General features: G+C 38.4%; 1 protein-coding gene across 2 annotated transcripts in view; it reads right to left on the bottom strand.

Annotated features, from left to right (window-relative positions):
- The window catches only part of LOC117428042 (S phase cyclin A-associated protein in the endoplasmic reticulum-like), a 98498-nt gene that overhangs the window by 69179 nt on the left and 8291 nt on the right, over positions 1–21028 (bottom strand). For both annotated transcript variants that reach the window (XM_058995284.1, XM_058995283.1), the window contains exons 3-13: positions 19441–19517; positions 15845–16039; positions 10581–10681; positions 8174–8290; positions 6548–6720; positions 5318–5568; positions 4534–4755; positions 2001–2177; positions 1624–1693; positions 1326–1443; positions 225–336 (exon numbers count right to left, since the gene is read on the bottom strand). In XM_058995284.1, the coding sequence (XP_058851267.1) occupies positions 225–336; positions 1326–1443; positions 1624–1693; positions 2001–2177; positions 4534–4755; positions 5318–5568; positions 6548–6720; positions 8174–8290; positions 10581–10681; positions 15845–16039; positions 19441–19517 (1613 nt within the window). The remainder of the gene's footprint in view (positions 1–224; positions 337–1325; positions 1444–1623; positions 1694–2000; positions 2178–4533; positions 4756–5317; positions 5569–6547; positions 6721–8173; positions 8291–10580; positions 10682–15844; positions 16040–19440; positions 19518–21028) is intronic.

Here is a 21028-nt window from a genome sequence, read left to right as displayed (position 1 = left end):
TCATTTCATCAGGTTTATTTTTTCCAAAGACTTCAGTTGGAAACTTCACAAAACTACCACAGAATTGTCACCGGTCACTTTTGGAGGCATTCTCAAAAAGAAAGGTCAATGCTTGGATAGGTAGCAGTTAAACTGTCCCCTCACCTCTTAATTGTCATTGTCATAAAAAAGTTGCTGTTTATTTATGAAATAGAGCCATGTTATCAAATGACAAATGTACTCACCCTTTCTAACAACTTCTGCAGTTTGTGAGTTTGTTCTTCTCTTAGTTTTTTTCGGAGCTGCTGCGCCTTTAGCTGCTTTTCTTCGTGTTTCCTTTTAGATTCCGCTATTGTCCTGTCAACAAATATTGAATACATTTACAAGCCTTATAGCATTGTGTTAAAAGAAACAACAAAACCTTCTCCAACTTTCAGAGGAGACGGCATTCAGCTATGGCAGTGGGTCATTATGGACGCTGCTTTCCTAAGAAATGTTTGTTCATGGAAGTCGTTATTTGCCGTCTTTTAATAAAATAGGAATTGGCAAATAATTTATAAAAAATTACAAGCATATGAGATGCACACCAAGGCCAGAAGATCACTACACGGCTGTGCCACAGTAGACTCTGCATACATGGTGCAGTATTAGCTAGAGGTGTCATGTCCTGTTACGTCACATGTCATGAAAACTTATTCCTCGTCTAAAACTACCAAGTGTTGTCGCAGTGCATTTAACTCTCTGTGCTCATGAGAACCCCCTACAGGTAGAAAGTACTAGTTGTCATCACAGCATGTGTTAATCATTTTTATAATAAAATGAACATAAAATATCACAAACAGCATCCATTTCCAGGTGCTGTTTTTGACATGCTACATGGCTGATTTTTGGGTTAAGTCATGATGCAACCTTTGCTTTAAGCTTTTCCTCCCATAAAAACTGTCACCACAAAGAAAAACAAATTCTGAATGCTAAGTTAAGGCCTACTACGTATACGTCATTTATAGCTTTGAAACATTACAACTGAGGACTAAGCAATTCTGGGAAACTACCGTACAAAGTTACAGCTCTCCTGTGAGGTCTGAAAGGTTCAGAAGGCAGTATTCCTGCCAATAAGCAGACATTCTGAAAGTCCTAAGATCCCAGTTTTAGATCTGCTACACTTGCTAATCCAGCGCACTCCACACAGCTAGAAGAGGGCATAAGAAGCAGCAGCTGTAGGTGCAATTGCAGGGCTGCTACCATCCTGCCTCTCTCAACATGTGTCTGTGTGTAGCTTTGGGGTTTGTTTTTCTTAAAACAAGATGGAGTGGAATTAATATTTAATATTAAAGGCAGAGGCTCACCTTTTCCGTGAAGGGGAGGAGAGCTTCTCATGCATGTGAATCCCATGGCCAGGAGGGCGGGCTGGTTCTTCCTCCACTATATCCCCCCAGGAAGTGCTCTGCCGCCATGGCTCTCGGGCTAAAGACAAGGAAATCCAATGCAACATCAACACAATGCAACAACATGTGAACATCTTTTAGCCTTTGTTATTGTTTGGGGAAGAGGATCAAGTTTGTTTCTGCATTGCGGATCGGAACAAAATGCTTTACAAATAAAAAACGATAACAGGAGACATTTCTAAAAGGTGGTAAAAAATACCTTCATAATCAGCCAAGACTTCATTCCAATCCAAGGACAGGCCACAGATACTTCCACTGCCTATGCTAGCCTGTAACAACAGAAAAGAGAGTGAAAAATGGAACGCAATCAGTTCAGATGACACAATATCATTTTTACAGTCCCAGCAAAATTCTTATTTTCCCCACAGAGCACCAAAGGGAAGTCTTCTTAATGCTAAATTACCAAACTGGTTGAGCCTTACAAGAATCTGCTCTTTCATTAAACACAATCCCATTTTCCAAATTGAAAGAATGAAGGTTAAGATTTTTTGAAAAGACCAGGCGAGGAATTCCATTGAACACGTTTCCTTTGACGATCAAATTCTCATTTTCTCCAAGACAGGCAGGTGTACTTACAGAGAAGTCGCCCTCACTGTCAGCCTCCAGGTTGTAGTCATTGTTCTCCTCAGCCTGGATCTCCCTCGTCAGCTGTTCCTCTTCAGCAATAGCGCTGGCGATGGCTTCCTCGTTTGCCTTCTCCAGCCGGTCTGCCAGCTCTTCCTTCTTTGCTAAAACTTCTGCCATGGATTGGGTCTGAAATTGTTTTTTTTTAACAAAATATTGAGTGTTGGCAAGTCTGCAATTACAGATAAAAATGTCCATGTGCTTGCATGATATACAAATTCCACACTGTCAAGCCTTCTTGCTTTGTTGATCGATGATTTATTTATGTATAAAAAAGTATATTTGTTTTAGAATATTGTTATATACTCTACTGGGTAAGACATGCATCAATACTTATTCCCTTATAAACACTAAAAACAGAACAAAACTGAACACTTACATTCACCAAAATACAAACCTGCTTTAAAAAGTTTGTTCTCATACTGAACAATACACATAAAATAAACCTTTATCTACTTCCAGTTAAGGCTACAATAAACACATTAAAATGAAATGAATTAATTTGAAGGAAAATCTAAAACTAAGAATCCTACTTTATCTGTAAGGTAAACACTTAGCAACACTCCAAAAAAACATCCCAAAAATGTCCGCTGGCTGCCGAGATGGAATGAGAAAACCCAAAGAACAGTTAGAAAAGTTAGAGGCAGCTGAGCTCAGAACTACAGATGGCGGCCAGTATAATGTACCAGGATGGACATTACATATAAATTTGAGCAACTCCATGCACTACTGTGAGCTTAAGCCAGTGTGAGTAATTAGGATCAAATTCCTAAGCAATTTCTATCCATGGCATACTACACTGCATTTGAATCTGATATCAAGCCAACTCTTTTTTTTTTTTTTTTTTTTTTGCACAACCGAAACAATAACGGAATGAATGACTTAACAATAGAACAATAGTTCTTTAAGGAGAGTGCTATGCAATGTAACTAATGAGGGAAATGTGAATGACCTTTCTCTCAACACCATGGCTGTTCATCTAACAAGCACCACTGTGGAGTCTAAACACTGCAATACTTATCTAAAGCCACCCAGAGAGGTGTCTCGGTCACTAGAACACAAACCAAAATCCCTGTTTGATCTTGGTTTAGATAACACTCCCATACGACCATTAAAAAGCCATTTATCTCACTATTTTAAGCAGGCCTTCATATTCAAGCCCAAGTGCTGCCAGATAAACTTTGATGCTAGCCATAAAGTTGGAGGGACCATCGCTGGTTAACTCATGAAATGCTGATCATTATTAAAAACAGCAGTAAGCATCTGAAGTGTAAACTGCTTATAGAAGAAAAAACAAGCGTCTAATTAACTTATTCAGATTCTAGGAGGTAGAGATCAAAAAGTGAGGTAGGAGGTCAAAAAGTAACTGGAACAGGACCCAATAAACAATACAGACCTGAGAAAAATCGATTCCTCTTTAGTATACAGTTTTCCACCTGTTCATGAAAAACTTTAGTAGCTTTCAACATGAGGCAACTGCTTTAAAGGCATGTCAGGAAAAAAATAACAAAAAACATTTTTAGTCGCAATTAGACCGAGGGGGAAAAAAAAAAAAAAACTCTGGAAAGTGAAAAATGTTATCTGGAAATGATCATGAACAGCAGTCAGCTCAGTGTCACATGGCTTGCAAGGAACCGAGTCCTTCAATTAAAAACCTGAAAGCTCCAGACCCCAGCTTCACTAAACCGCCTCCCAATGCATCGAGTCCCCCTCAGACTCTACTGGAAACTGGAATTGACATTTTACATGATGTGAATGTTTCATATTAGTTTAAATAAGATACAGCAGTCACTATATTACAAATGGGACTTAACTACAATACCACAACTACCAAATGCCAAGCTCTCTAAATGTATAAAAAAAAAAAATGTAAACAAATTCAGTAATTAGTAGATAATATGTCTGAAGGGGAAAAGGTTGAACAAATAGCTTATTTAAAAAAAAAATCTTTGAATGGCACAAACTAAATACAGCAAGTAACATTTTAATTATACAGAAAACTAGTCTCTCCTTGTGAACAATACAGCAAAGGCAGGAAACAGCAACTGCCCGTGTTGTAACCCCAGCTTACCAATCTATAAAGTGTCATTTACATCTGGGACTGGAAACTTAAGACAAGGTCCCCTCATCTGGTACGAAACCTCTTCTCCAGCAGCATACCCAGCCTATGGATACGTGCCTGTCAGTTCTACAGAGCTACTGTCAAATCGTCTTTGAAAATGTGGCTCTCAACTTTCTGGGCATGCTATATAAAACCCCCACACACAGAATCATTTATAATACCCAACTGAAAACATATGCAAACATTGTGATTTTTTTTTTTTTTTTTTTTTAAATATAGCCGAAAAAAATCTACATTACGTTATTAAGTTGGTTTTTTTTTGACAATGTGTTAGTTATCCAATAGAGAACTGAAACATTTTTATTCACTTTGTTTAGGCAGTGGAATCCCAGTGGGACGTCTTCCCAATCTCTCAGCACTCACATTTGAAAGCTCTGTGGGGTCCAGTTCACTCTCCAGTTTCACTGTTTCAATTGGAGTCTGGTCTGTACCAGATGCTGCAGGAGCCACTTCGACCCTCAGTCCCTCTGAAGGACAGACAGCGTCTGTGTGAACCTCTGGAGTTTCTGCCCAGGGCTCCCTGGAAATCTCCTGCAAGGGCAAGCTGCCAGACTTCTCTGAATCCTCGGGACTGTCTGCTGTGAACTAATGTAACACAATCCTTAATCAACCAAATGCACCAAGGGCATTCTTTAAAACATTGATATTGATTTTTGTTAAAAACCAAGCACATAGAACAAGAAATTAAAAGAAAATAAACATTTCACCGCTTGTATCTGATAAATGGACTGTAAACATCGGTCACATGACAATAAAAAGAAAGGGAGTTTAATAATACTGGGTACCAATTAAAAGTTTGATTTGACACCAAGCTATTCTAGATAATAAAAAAAATTAAAAAAATAAAAGCAAGATTATAATATTTTGTAAAAACGTTTTGACAAGCAATTCCATACTCAATATAAATGATTCTAATGAAGGCCACCAAGTGGCAGTGTTTTAACAGAGCAAAAATAGTGGGTCTACAATGCAGTCATGTGGTGTCAAATATTAAACACAGCAACACACGGTACAATTACGGCAGCTGGAACAGTAACAACAAGTTGAAAACAGTGTTTTACAGGGTTGCCTAAACTGGGTGTCTCTCCACATTGATTGTATGCTATGTGGCCTCAGACTTACATAAATCTCACAACGTAACTAGTACCTGCATTGTGTCCTCTGTCTGGGTGTCTGGTTTTTCTTCTGTAAGTTCTGCGGTTCTCGGTTTTTCCAGATCCAGCTGTTCTCTGTCTGGGTATACTTGTGCAGGACCCCGTTGTGTATTTTCCTTATCGCTGTCATCCTTTGGGCTCTGGGGAGCTGGGGCTGCAGTCATCTTGGCTACCATAACAGCAGATCTGGGCCTCGCTGGTCTTCCACGCTGCACAGTTTCCCAGCCTTCTGCGTCTTTTTTACCTGCGTTAAAATAAACAAAAAAAGAAAAAACATTATTAGAAACTCACACAGGTACGTCAGTCTGATTGAAAAATCACGATAGTGACAAAACACAGTCCCAGACTTTCCAGCAGTATTAAAATGGTCTCATAATAAACATCTGATTCACTTGAAATACTGACAGATTTTAAACAAAAAAAAGCAGGGCACGATATAAGGACTAAGGAAAGGTTTGAATTATAAAAATATGAATTAAATGGAATGAAATGTTTTTTTTCCTTAATTATTTTTTTTTTTCTTTCATTAAACCCCTCTGGATCTAACCATAGCTTTAGTGCAATGGGACAGATTAAGTATCAAACCAGTAAAACAAACCAGTTCATGCATCTAGTGCTGCATGGCACTGCAAATCAGCAGGTGGGATCCAAGGAGCTTATTCAGTTTACAGGCCTGTGTGAAGTCCCCTTTTCAGAGTATCTGGCATGTAGTTAAACTGAATATGGCTCCTTGGATTTAGCCTGGGTAATCTCACTTGATTGTATGACTTGGCTACGACTTTAGGAATAATGAAAAGCAAGAAAACATTTAATAAAAAAGCAACATCATACAATTATGCATCTCAATATCCCCTTCGGTCTATTTTATTTTTTATAGAAATTTTAAAAGTCTGTGAAAACTCTATGGAGTTTGAGAAGATGCCTTATAATATGCATTATAAAATCGATACCTAGATAGTAAACTTAATATGGTACAATTATGCACGCAGCGATTGAAGGGGATATTTTCATTGCATTGCTATGCCGATTGGACCTTACCACTCTGAATTGTCAAATTTACGTGTGGGAGTCAGAGTCAAGCTCGAAGGCCACGGACTCACTGGTTCTTGCATGCGGACTGACGCTGCTTTTTAACTGCGTTAAAGAAGTGTGTGGATTTTGTTTTTGTGGTGGTGGTGTTGCTGTGACTGTAAAGCAGAAATAGTAAAAAGGCTTCACAGTACCTTTCTGACCGTGTTTCTCAGCTGGTTTCCGCAGCGTGTTCTGAGAGGCTGGCTGACAAAGCCCGGATCCAGTCCGGTTGGCTGCTGTGGCTGTATGAGCAGACTTGACCTTATCTGCCCAGCTGGACCCAGTGGGGGTGAGGCGTGAGGCTGACAGTGTGGGAGGAGGTCCCCTAAACAGGAAAATAAGCAGTTTGGGTTGTGTGGGTTTGGTGTGATGTTATAGGCTACAATAAGCAGTTTGGGTTGTGTGGGTTTGGTGTGATGTTATAGGCTACAATAAGCAGTTTGGGTTGTGTGGGTTTGGGGTGATATTATAGGCTACATTTCAGGTGGTTTAAGAGGTTCTCCCCCCCCAGCCCCCAACCCCCAGCCCCCAACCCCCAACCCCCAACCCTCAACCCCCCAACCCTCAACCCCCCCCCTCAGCCCCCCCAGCCTCCCCAGCCTCCCCAGCCTCTGACTGCTTCTAAAAAGGCACATTACAGAATCACTACTTGTTGGCTGTTTTGTGACCTGTAAAAATGCTGCTCCCTGACTCTTCTGTAAAGGATAAATGGCAATTGTAGTCGACAGTGTTCCATTATAATCAATATATATTTCCTGCAGTGTTGAATTACAAAATAATGTACATATTGAACCAACGCTTCAGCAGTCTTTAACCACAATTATATCTGAACAGCTCTTTGTTTCTCTGTGTTTAAGGAAAAGAAATCCCTCAAAATCACATTAAACAAATGATTGATTCTCCTTTTAGCGATGGGTGTGCAAATTCCACCCAATTAGTGCATGTGTAGCACTTGGAGATCTTATCACGATATTGACTTATTTAAAGTTTAATGTACTTTTGATCTAATTTGCCATTTTGTTTCCTCTCAGCAAGAATTATTTATATTGCTCTCAAAGCTTCATACTCTATAAAGTGTAATCTTTCAAGTTACAAAATAAGAAATATACAATGTTGATCTTCTTTTAATGTGAATTTTATATATTAGTTTAAACATTCGGAAGTAAAACTGTAAGATTCTAAGTGAAGTAACAGAAGTAACATAACTTGTTGGCTAAGAGTAGCAACATATTGTTGCTCCTGATGTAAAATGAACAGCCACTAGCACCAGCATAAACCCCTAACAATGTCACATGTAAAGCTGCTAAGCATCCCCGGTGCCAGGAAAAATGAATCCAACTGCACCTTAGGCATTTCTATTGTTTTCACTGGCGAGGTAACTCTTAGGTCACACATACAATGTCACTGATCTTGTCTACTGTATTTTTCCTGCAACTCTTTGTTGGAATGTATGCTTGGGGGCTAACATTACTGCATTGCTGTTGTCACGCCTACATTTTGAAAGCCCTCTTGTCCTAGCTTTTTAATTCTCCACAATTACGCTGCTAAATTCTTGTAAATTGTTCTCAATGACAGGTCAGGTTGGCAGAAACAACTGGCTTTGATAATCCTCCCAGTTTTTTGGGGTTTTTTTTTCTGGGAAACTGCTTAACGACTTTATATTCCTTTTCCATTTCCGTGTGGAACACCCCTCAGAACTGTGGGTTACAGCAGGTTAATTAGATTGAGATAAATGCTCATGACGAAGCTGTGAAACAAACGTTAATGATGAACCCTACCCGAAGTTCAGGGACCTGCGGGCGCTCGGAGTGGGATTAATTCTGTCTGTAGATGGACTGGAGATCACATGACGTCCTGGAGACATTTTCCTCACCTCCCACGCTAGGGATGTGGGTCTGCATTGAACCAACATGTAAAAAGTTATAGTTGGTGTAGAGCCACTCATCATTTCACAATCATGTATGAAAAGGCAAAGCAATAAAATTACAAAAAAAAAAAAATTATATATATATATATATATATATATATATATATATATATATATATATATATATATATATATATATATATAAATAATACAAAATCTAACATACAATGAATTTTAATAACGTATTAAAAGTTCATTACATTACTAGCCTTTTTGGATATAAGTTTGGTCACCTATTGTGCATTATAAAACAACTTTACAGCTTTAGGACTGCTTACTCTGCTTTTTATGAGCAGATGAAGCAGCCCGAACCAGCACGCTTCTGAAATTGTAACACTTACCATGACTATTACAAAAACAGACAACAACAGAAACACATATGAATAAAAACAGCCTGAACAAACCAGCCAGGGATAATCAGTACTTCTGAAAAGCTTTGAAAATGAAGTTGCTCAACACTGGAATGTGCTTTTCATTGACTCTTAACTGACTGGTGCCAACTATTTGATTCAATTTCCAGAACACTACGAGTATTACATTTTTTAATATATATTTTTTTTTGTACAGTTTCTACACTCTGACATCGCTGTATTATACATTAGGAGCAATCTTTGAGTAATATTGGAACAGTAAGTTTGTCTGAAATGTTCCACTGCAGATCTTTAACAAACTCACTGTGTTTCTGGGCTGGAAGATATTACCAGTGCACACGCCTAACGGTATTTTTTGTTTTGTTTTGTTTTTAATGACCTCAATACAGAAACCTTACTCAAGCTTGCTCAGAGACTGCCTCAAAAGTAAAGCTAAATATCCTGGAAACTGAGTGCAGAACTGTAGTAAATAGAAAATAAAAAATACTCCTTTATGTTAAATGTTAACTTGCTGTTAAATAAAAAGCTGGTAAAAAAAGACCACACAAGTTCAGCACAAGTAACACGATAAATACAATGGACAAAATGCAAAAATATGCTTGAAACAAATAACATTTTAAAAAAATGCTTAGTTCTGGATTTCTATCCCTGCTGTATCACCGTGATAAAGCCCACAGCTCTACCCCCACCCATCACAGCAATGACTGAATCTTATAATATTATCATCATAACATCACAACAAGACAGAGGTAGTCTCTTTTAAACTGTGATTTTAACTTAAATGCACAAATTATAAAAAAATGTTTAATGTCGTGGTAAAAAAAAAATATTCAGAGTAATACCGGATATATGTAATTGGTTTGAAATAATTATTTAGAAATTATGAGTTTTATGTTCCCTAAAAGGTCATGTGTTTCTGCATCAGGTCAGTTACACAAAGCTTAAACTAGAATTCTAACTTCTCTCTAACTGACTGACTGTAGCCTCTTTGCACAGGAATTATTTTGCATCTGTGCTGCTCCAGAGGCACTGGCTGCTCTGCTTCATGTCACTTATATTACAGATACTGTAAAATGTAATGCAAAAGAGAAGAACAAGTTCAAGGGCACAAACTAGTGTCTGTGTGCTTTGTCTAAAACGTTATAGTGGTTTAATGTCAGTTTTCCCCACTTGTCAATGACTTTTGATGTTGCCAGGTAGAAATAAGTAAAGACACATTTTGACAAACTAATGCAATCTTCAATTAGGCCTTCTGACAGCTCTACAAAGCAGAGAAGACGAAGACAGCTTCTAAGGGGTCTTTGCTGTGATATCGCTTAGCGGTTGGTCTTCTGTTAAAGCCTTTTCTAAAGGGGAAGAGGTTAATCTAATATTAAAACAAAAAGGAAGGGGCCATGTCAGCATGTGAAGTTCACAGTACTAAAAAAAAAAAAAAAAAAAAAAAAGATTAAAAGCTGTGATTCAGACGTATAGAATGGAGGAAGATACCTGCAAAGAGATCAAAACAGTTATGCAACTGAAGACATTGCAAAACAGACTGCTTACACAAATCATGCTTTTCACGAGCCCTTAAAACTGCTGAAGTGCTTGGGCAATATATACTGGAATATACTGCCGGCATGGTTGTATTTATAGCTGGAAGCAAAGACAGTCTGTTAAAAGGGTTTTATGCTTGAATCAATATATTTGTGTAGCAGTCCTTTCTACTGCTAAAGGACAAGCCAATGAACTTGTGGATTGCCTTGAAATATACTTTCCCCAATTGATTTTTGACAGCTATTTCCTACTGCAAGTTTTACACAGTAGTGCTGTTGTAAGTTGTACAGGTTTGCCATGCAAATTCAAGAGTTTGCTCCCTGTAAGTGTCTGAATACATTTGAAACCTACCTGTTCAGGGCATCTGTTTTCTCCAGCTTTTCCTGCAGCTGTATCCAGTCGATTAAAGCTTTGAAATCTCGTACATAGTTATCTAACATCATAAGCACCTCCTGTGGAAAGAGGGAACAAAACAAACATTTGATTTTGTTGCGGTAGTAGGACATTTGCCAATATAGGTTAGCCTTGTTGATTTAGTATATTAAGTTTTTATTCAAGGTGGATTCTTTCTGCATTATTTTTTCATGTTCAAAGTCAAAGCTGAAGAATTAAGCAACCCAGAGTATTTACAGAGACTATGGAACGTTTTTTGGCAGGTAATAGAAGATGAGAAGGGTACGGTTGTGATAATAATGTCAGTGAAGACATGTATATTTTGTTGTTCTTTCTTTTCATTCTTGATGTATTTAAGGTTCTGTATTCTTACTTCCAGGAGGTCGCAGATTAAAATGTAATAAACAAAAATCATTCAACATAATTCAGCCTATATAGGGTATAATTTCCAAATAAGCACAACAATGTAGCTGTTTTATTACTTCTCATAAAACAACATGTGGAAAAAAAAACCCTGGAACTGAATCCCAGTAAAAGCTGTAGAATTATTTTTTTTTATTTTCAGTTGAGTGACAATGTAATAACACCCTGATGACTTTTGAAAGCAGTCAGTCTGGTATACTGTGTTTACTGTGCTTTCTAATTCAGTAGCAAAAATAAACTTGTGAAGGTTGGAAGGGTCATTGCAAATAGGGATTGCAGCTCTAAACACCCCACAACCAAAAATCTGTCAGCAAACATCTGAGCATCTGTATTTAACATACAAGATACACAGCAAAAATGCTGTGCTTAGCATCATCAAGTCAAAAGGGATGATTCTGTGTAGTTCAATATTATGGAATAAGCACTCTAAAAATGTGCAATGCAAAATACGTGTGCCTAACCTTGTATTTTACAGCTCAGCGATTTGAATTCATTGTTGAACTATTAAAATCCTTACTTAATGCTTTAAACGATGCAGGCTTCAGTATGGATGCAATTAAAAGCGAGACGGTGCCGTTTCAGACCTGCATGATATTCACAAGTGCCCCTATCTAAAAATCAAAATGCCACTGACTGAGCATGAGGAAAGTTATACGGCCCAGGACCTCGACTTGTATTCTGAGGAAATGGTTTGATGGGATTTCAGCAGGGTGTTATCAGCTCCAATCACAGGCAGCCCGGAGTGGCCGTAACTGGAGTCGTGTTTTACGAACAAGGAAATACAAACAAGACAAGCAGCTGGAGCAGGCCCACACTCACTGGGGCGCAGCTTGCTCCCTGTAGCTATGAAGGCCATTTTGTTCAGGCAGGATGGTGGAGAACAAAAGTGCCTCAGAAAGCTCCTTCCCAGCCCCGCAGATAACAGCGTCTAGATGCACAGCTAAAATTACCAATTAGTTTACCAATTGGCTGCAACGGATTCGATTGGTTTGTAATTAATTCTAGTTACTGGCGCGTAGAGCAGGACGGATGGCGCCATCCCTTTGTCCTACTGACACACAATACGGGTGCTCTGAGCCCAAGGGGTCCTGGACATCAATAAAGCACTGCAGCTCACCTACAAGAGCTGCTACAGCAGATACGCTCTGCAGTGCTGAAGCAGTGGAAACTTCAACCGCATGAGAAGGAGCTGACAAAAAAGCAGCCTTTCTCCAGCGGGCTGTGATAGTGCAAGTGCACAAGCCCCAGTGGAGGTCAGACATCTCACTGATGCCTTCTCGCCCTTGAAGGTCCAGCACACAGGGGGAAATGAAAACAGCTCGACAACAACCTCCTGGATTTATAATAGGAAGGACACAAATACAAGGATTTTTTTACCTTAATATTTTTTATTTATTTATTTATTTTAAATAGAATTATACATTTCTATTATTAAAAGACTTAATTTGTAAAATAATAAACAATTCATAAATAAATAAATAAATAAATAAATAAATAAATATAGTAGTTTCAATACGTAAAAAGGCGACACATTAATGATATCTTTCCCTTTGCACGGCTGACTAACAGCGTATGCAAATCTCTTTAAAAAGTACTTTGCAGCAGACTGGCTGGCTTACTGTCCAAGAAGCAGTAAATCCAAATTATCAAGTTGGAAAAACGACCACAGAGATCAAAACTATTGAGACCTGATCTCCAGCTCTACATTATTTTCTACATTTACTTATTTTATTTATTTTTTTATTTAACCAGAAAAAAACAACAACATTGAGATAAGCATCTCATTTGTAAGGGTCTCCAAGGGTTGTATGTGGACTGGGATTAACTAAAGCCTTACCATTTTTTGTAGGTGGTAATTGTAGTTAGATTTCTGTAACTCATTTAGTGAACAGGCAAATCAACGACTAACAGATGCTTTGGCAAGCCCTAAGTACGCAGTACAATTAGTTAACCACACAAGGCTAGAGACGCATTATTACATTTGTTCGACCGGTAGAAAGAGTACTGTATTTATTACATTGCTGTGACAACCTACATACATACATACATACTAATGACATTATTGTTTTGTAATACAGGTACACACCACATATGTTTAAAGGATACTTACTGTACTGCTCTAATCAGAGGATCAAGATCTCGTTTACCTGCATATCAAACATGTCACTACATTCAACACTGAACTGCATTTCTGATTTCACATTTCATTTATTCTGTAATTTAACAGTGTGACCTCCTTAGTAAAAACCTTGATATCCCCCTGTTAACATGACCTCTACTGCGAGTCTTACTGTACCTCAATCCTATGCCACTCAATTACAGTCTACCGGCTTTACTGAGTCGAAGAGATGAAAACCTCTATATGAACCAGTGAGATGGTCTTCTGATAAACGACAATAAGCACCAATCCTGCTCACTTTTCAAAAATGTCACCGTAACGAAGCCTAGATTAATATTGCTAATTGTTAATAAAGTTAAGTGAATTTGAGCAATTGATCTGCTTTTGTTGTTTGTTTGTGTTTTTTTTTTAGATGGTACTCCACATTACAGATTACACTTCCTCTTAGACACTGCTCTCCCCTTTCTATCTCTCATTGGTTACACAACAAGCTTCATTCAGTAAAAAGAATGTTTCGGCTAATGCCTTTGTTAGCGTTTCTTGTTCCATCACAGGCCTCAGTTTAACTGTACAGCCTTGCAAGTTGCTGTTTGTGTTGTACGCAGCGTTCAAGCATATAATACAGTATTTATAAAACCCTCGGGTATCGTCAGCAAAGAGAATCAAAGCGCTCTGCTTCCCCTAAGGCTAATTTAACCATTTATCAGCATGTCCATTAGCTTAAAGCATCAGCACGGAAACAGTGGGTGCATTTGTGGTTGTCAGTACTTGAACGCTGAGCCATTAAGAGGAGTTACCATGGTACAGCCTCAGGCGGTGTCCAAATGCTGGGGGGGAAATGTACACAACAGCTGATCCTCTTACACAGCTCCGCTGTCTGCATCCTAACCGCAATCCTCCTAGCTGCAGCTTCAACCACAAGTAATCAACAGAGCCTCGGACTGCCAGCACAGAGCTGAACATTATACTCAATGACACTCCAATCGATAATCATGCACACTGCTGCATAGCATAACACAAATGTAATGGGTATATACCTGCTTAAAATAAACAAACAAGATCTCCTCTAATAGCCTACACCCTCCCATGTGTTTCACGTTACTTCAGGAAAAATGAAATAACCAGACAACACCACCTCTCTAGCTGACAACACTGGTCACAAAAGGAGTTTTGTGTGCGCGATTCATTTTTTGTTGTAAAAAAAAAAAAAAAAAAAAAAAAGTCGTAAAAACATTCAATTCAACAAAAATTCTATCTTTATCCTGGTATTTTAAGTAAGCCAGCACACTGAGTTTCATTCAAAATGAGCTTGTTATCCTGTCTGTGTAAAGGTCAGAAACTGTATAGTTCATCACATTCAAGTTGACAGTTTTGGAAGAGATTGCAATTCCACCACAGATTACCGTGATCCTTTCTCTGCTACCTGTACAATAAGAGCCAGTTCTCCATTTTATAAACACATTTTATGATGCATTTCACAATCCTTGCAGGCATGCGTGTGCGTCGTAATGTCTTCCTCTCACACTGTACATGTACATTTTTATATATTCTTTGTTTAAATGCAGTACTCCTGGGGCACAAGCGTGTAATCTGATACTAGTTCAAGCAGCATGGCTGAGCAGTACAATGGCAGCGTGTGGTCATTTTCATTTTTAATTTCGTAAGTGCCCAACATAATACAGGAGACGAGCACATGCAATTCCTATTGTGCTCGATTGTGTGTACCTACGAGATGAAAAGGGGATATCCAGTGATCCAGAGGAAAAGCAATCACAGTCAACTATACTGTACAACAGTCTCTCAATAAGCAAGAGGTTGCCAAACATTAGACGTGAACAGGTTTTAATCCTTCAAATGACAGCAACATTGTATTTACCTTCTGCACCTTCCTAAAACGGCCCCCTGTGCGGATTACGGCAGGTCAAAACCCACATATTCATGTACAGGGGAACATGTCTATAAAAATTCAGCATTATTTCAATAGCATTTTTGTGCTATTTACTGAAAGCACTGTTTAATGTAGGAAATGAATACTAAACTGTAGTGGTTTTCTAAACTATACCCAAAATAAGAAAGACAAATCCTTTATTGCTGAATGAATTAAAACTAAAACCCCCGATCATACCTACAGTAGACCCACTTATTACATTCCCTATGGTGCAAAAACAAAAACCAAAAAAAAAAAGTGATCTATAATTACAAACCACCTTTCAGTGATATCCCACCCACACACTGTTTACAGTATGTCATCAATCTCATGCTTTTACATTGTGATAATTCTCTCAACGGGAAGCATTCAAAGCTCAATTTGATATAAACCAGAAAACAAAAGGAATGTGGGGGGCGGGAGGCGGAGGACAAAAACAAAAATGATCTCAACAGCACCATCTACTGATACACAAGAAAACAAATCATGTTCCTTAAAGAGTCTTGATTTACATCCTGGTGCAGATTTTATAACATAAACACAACCAAAAACGTCATCTGGAGTTTGCGTGAACTACTAAGCAGTCTAATTAGTGATCTGCTGAGAAACTAAATGTAGTTCTTAAAAGCTCTGTCCCACATATTTGATTATATTCAAAAGATAACCCATATTGTTTCTAGAACATCTTGGCAAACACAATGAAATCTACATCAACACCCCATGTAGCAGCTCTTTAAATTTGATGCTGCATACCTTGCATTCCACTACGCTCTGGTCGGATTCGCAGGTGACGTAAATTTCATCCACAGCCCTCCTCAGGTTGTCAAAGAGAAAAGCCCAGTAGCGAGCTCTCAGGTCCACCTTTCTCGGCTGCCTGGCCTTGCTTGGGCTCTTCTCTGCGTTCTTCTCCAGAACAACAGCTGCTGTCTTGCTGTCCAGGGAGGCATTCTGTGAAACAACAAAATAATTGCATTTCAGTATTTACCAGACCACCAGCAGACCCCTGTAACAACACTTGACTGAAAGCGCATCAAAACATCACACCACAACGCAGTGCCCTGTAACTCAATAATATTGCTCTTATGTATCGCACTCATGGGCAAGGCAGCCAAAATCTTATAAATGTTTGAAAATACTTCTGTTTAAAACACACAGAAAGAACAGTAAGAGATTGGAAGATGGAGGGTGAGGAAATAATTGCAATGCTGTACAGTATTCCCCCCACCCCCCAAATACAGTTTGCTGAACTTTACTTAAACAGCTGATGCATATTTGTTACACTTTTATAAAGACATTATTAAAATGAATGGCTGGATCTGATGTTGCTTCACACTAACAAACCATTTTTCTCACAGTAAAACTACTAGTCTTACTAGTCTTGATACTGAGGTTTCTTACTATCACTGGACTAAATAAACCCATTCAGCACTAAAAAAAAAATCCCTTAGGAACTGCTTTTAAAACACTCCACCTCCACAGCCAATATAACACCAAAAGGTCTTTAGAAACCACAAATGTGGATTAATGAAACATTGAAGCCCCACAAATTATTATTGCTACCTTACAACAAGGTAAAGGGTTGACCAATTGGCGCTTCTGATCAATAGAAAACCAGAACCTATTGATCACATGAGATCAAAGTGTACTGAAGCTCTGCTCACCGAGAGCTCTGCTGTGCTGGGGAAGGTGGGTTACCCTCATTGAACTGAATGAACCCACTTAGTGAAGCAGCAAGCCTGCCAGTCTCGCACACTGGCATCAAGTGGCCTTCTCTTTGTCAATTATAGGATGTGACTATCATCTGGAGAGGAAAGCACGCGGGAGAGCCAGCAACCCCTCTGTGCACGGTGATCGCCTCGCTGAGGATGGAGTGCAGAAAGCAGCAGGCTCAGGGCCGCAGGGGAGCCCCAGGCTACTTCACCCTCTCCTCTCCTAGTCGGAGGTCCCGTCAAAGCAATCTGTCCATAGGGCAAATTAGTTCTACACTAGGGAGGTTATGTGATGTGCATTCAGGCACACCGGAGACAAGGCTGTGACTGACTGAACTGAACCCAGAAAAAAAAAAAAAGATTGCCAGCTACTGTCTACAATGCATAGTCAGTATTTATTTATTCATTCTTTAACCAGGAATAAACCCATTCAGACCGAAGCCTCGTTTACAAGAGTGTCCTGGCACGAGGACAGCAGTAATATCTCCATTCTTACTGCTGTGTTGTGAATAACACAGCATCTACTAAACAGAGGGGGTAAAGCAGCTCAGCCATGCGGTAGTGGTAAAGAGTACAGAGGTAGAATTCGTTTTACATTCATGTCCTTTTAAAAGCATTATGGGACCAATACGAGAACAAGTTCACTGAAAGTCTAGTCTGGTCCTATGAAGCAAAAAACATGTCATTATTCCATTTAAAAAAAAAAAAAAAAAGTTTTTAAAGCCCAGTTATGTACATCTCGATGAAGACTGTGAAAAGTTAAATAAATACAAAAATGGCACAGCAAATGACTCCTCTCCCAGCTGTTACTACTGAAGTATATTATGACAGCCACTACTGATTATCACATTACAGCAACAGTAGAGCTAGTATATAATTAGGGCTATATCTGTCAAATCCATTTAACTAAATGTGTCCTGTATCCACACAATTACAATTTTTTTTTATTTTTTTTTATTTTTTTAGGTACTTGACAGCGCAGTCACTAGTGGGGGAATAATTGTGAAGTAGACCAAATAATAGGAAGAACTCCAGTATTTTAATCAAAAAAACAAAAATATTATTTATTCAAATCATTTTTGCACATAACTTCAACCTGAAAAATCCCAGCACTGGGAAAAATCAGGGCAACCACAAACATCTTTAAAGCACCTATAAATAAGGTTATGCAGCACACTGCCCGCTCGTGTAACCCTATCTAAGAGCAGGGAGTTTGGTCGTGGCTGGTTAATGGAAAGATCGTTTGGAATCCCCAGGTAGCAGGCAGGACTGACACGGCTGGTTTGTCACAGTTCAATAACTGCCACTCAGGGGAGAAGGAGCCTGCCCCTGGGAGCAGCCACTCACAGCACAGCTGAGTCCTGGTATTTTACCCTCCATTAGCTCTTTAGAACAGGGTCACAGGAAACCTGCAGGACACCAGCTCTGTAAGTGCAATGCATGGTGGCTGATCACACACAGCATTAAAAAAACTAGAGCAGGTAATATGAAATTCAAATGGGGAACAAAAAGTTACATTTTATATTACACACACATATATATATATATATATATATATATATTTTTTTTTTTTTTAAATCACTATTTTAATAATTAGCCTTAATGTTTCAACTTCCACCTTCTCCTGATAGAATGGTAGAAATAGCTAGGTAGACTGATAATTAATATTAATTAAATTATTATACATATGTTTACTAGCATTATTAAAGATAAAGATTGTTTTTATTTTGAATCACTAGATCTGTCTCGCTTCTCTTTTCTTCACTGTTTCCTTCTCTGTCAGTCTTTTTTTCCTTTTTTATAGTTCTATTGTTCCTCCTCTCTCTCAAGTTGTGACCATAGAACATTCATTTCACATGGATCAGATTGATATACAAAAAAACATTTACATTACCTAGGGTTTAAATGAAGAAAACGGGGCTAATATACAAAATACAAGCTCAATGATGTATGCTTTTATAAATGGTAAATATTTTACAACCACAAATATATATCTTTAAACAGTAAGATTTGACCAAATGCAATCCACTGTTATTCTGTACCTTGAAATCAACAGGAAATTCAATGGAATTATTATTATTATTATTATTATTATTATTATTATTATTATTATTATACTTCACTTGTCATCTTAAGTTGTTCATGCAGTCATTTTTCCATGCAATCGATAGATGCCTCATGGTTCAGCCATGTGTTGCTTATAGGCTGCCACGGCAAAGCTGCCCTATCGGCTTTAGCACCAAGTACTATGCCACCAATTTGGGAACAAAACAGTGATTTTGTAATGTTTCTCTGGTGAATACTAGATTGACTCCATGGGGATCCAGCGAAATTGCCTTGGAAATCAGGACTTCAAGTCTCTGTCTCCCTCTGCTGGTAACTCCGGTTAATTGCATAAATCACTCTGAAGTTCATGAAATAAACAAAGGCCTGATTTTTAAAACTTGGTCAGTGGAAGTGATTTATTTAGTTTCAAAAGTAGCAGCTGCAACTGTGAAAAAATATGCTGTTATTTATTTATGTATCTATGTATTTATTATTATTATTATTATTATTATTATTATTATTATTATTATTATTATTATTATTATTACAATGCTGACTACAGAACGAAATGCTACTGTGCAGTTTATATAATACCTGTTTTTTGTTTCTGTGTAGTCCTGCAGTGATGCGTTGTGATCTTAGACTGCTTGGAACTTGGGGCTTGGCCTTTCCTGTGAATATAATAAAATATATAAGTTACACATCGATCAAACCACATACCCAGATAGAAGAGGCTAAGGCTTTAGATGCTCTATTTGCAACCATTATGTTGTAAAAGAATGAATTCAGTAATATCCCCTATTTCTGTTAGCTAATAACCGTTGTGCCAATTACAAAGTGTATACCACAAATACTTAAAACATTTAAAAAATGAGCACAAGAATATAGAGACAATAACATAAGGACACTTTTAAAAACCTTAAATTTGAAATCACTCACACACACACACACACACACACACACACACACACAAAAAGAAGTCAATTAAAAAGGAGCTTCTTTTAGTTTTGGTGGCTATCAGAAGATATGACTTTATGACTTTTTAGCACTGCTACTAGCTTTTGTCTCTTTCAATCCAATCCAGCTGAGGAATTTGATTCATCCCAGGCTCTAGCTGGTTAGCTGAACCTACAGCAGGTGTTGAAATAAAGGAGCTGTCCAGAACAAGATTGCAGTATTACAGTTTTCCTATCAAGTCTTTTTTTCTTAACATCTCTCAGTTGCAATTTGGAGAATGTGCTGCAAGATCTCTTAGTATATAAACACTGCAGCAACGTACAGAGCCAAAGACAAAGAATACTTTTATTGACTCCTCGATAAGAAATGTTAGTGACCAGACTCCTCCGAGATCTGTTATCCCATCCCTCACAGCATGGAAATCGGCAAATAAACACAGATAATCTGACAAATATTATCTGATGCGTGGCTATAATGTACATACAAAATGACTTAGCGAAGCAAACCATCATTACAAGCAGATTCAAAGCTAGAATTGTGCTGAATTTACAAAACGACAAACCCCAGTCCCCCTGTATTGACGTTCTTGTGGTACGAAGAGCATCGACCCTTTCAAGCTCTAGCCCATCTTGCGTATTGATTTTTTTACTATTTGACCATGTAACCTGACCACTGACAGCCCATTCGGAGGATCTTCTTTCCCAATAATCGATAGCTGTCCCCCGTTTCAACTCTCAGATTTTAACACTGGACCAGCTGATAAAGTGCCGGATGGCAAAAGCAGTCTCTGCAAGTGGCAGAAAAATGACTAGACAATGATAAAATGAGAAAGAGAAACACTGGAAGACTGGAAGTATACACTGCCATCACTGGAATACTAGCAACAGATAATCAGATCCTGCAGGCTTTCAACATAGCAGTGCATAAAGGGAGCCTTAAGTTACATTGGTTTTAGCAGGTTAGGTACAATACATTATATTTCAAGTAAGACTTGGGACACCCATGTGCAATTTTTTTAGCTACAGAATTAAAGCTTCCCCTTATTCCCGTTTTCCAACCAATATGTTTCAAATCTAACATGGAGGGAAGCTGAGAAAACATGCCACTGTACGTTAATTCTGAAACCTGTCCACTAGGCAGAAAACACACTGCAGCCCACTTCGCACCTCCCCTAAATAGGCTGTTGTTACGGTTCGTTCCAATCTGAACTTATGAATGGTACCAT

This window comes from Acipenser ruthenus, chromosome 21, assembly GCF_902713425.1.
Source record: "Acipenser ruthenus chromosome 21, fAciRut3.2 maternal haplotype, whole genome shotgun sequence".
NCBI classification, from domain to species: Eukaryota; Metazoa; Chordata; class Actinopteri; order Acipenseriformes; family Acipenseridae; genus Acipenser; species Acipenser ruthenus.
Note: the sequence above shows the minus strand (reverse complement) of the source record. Positions and strands in the feature narration are given on the sequence as shown.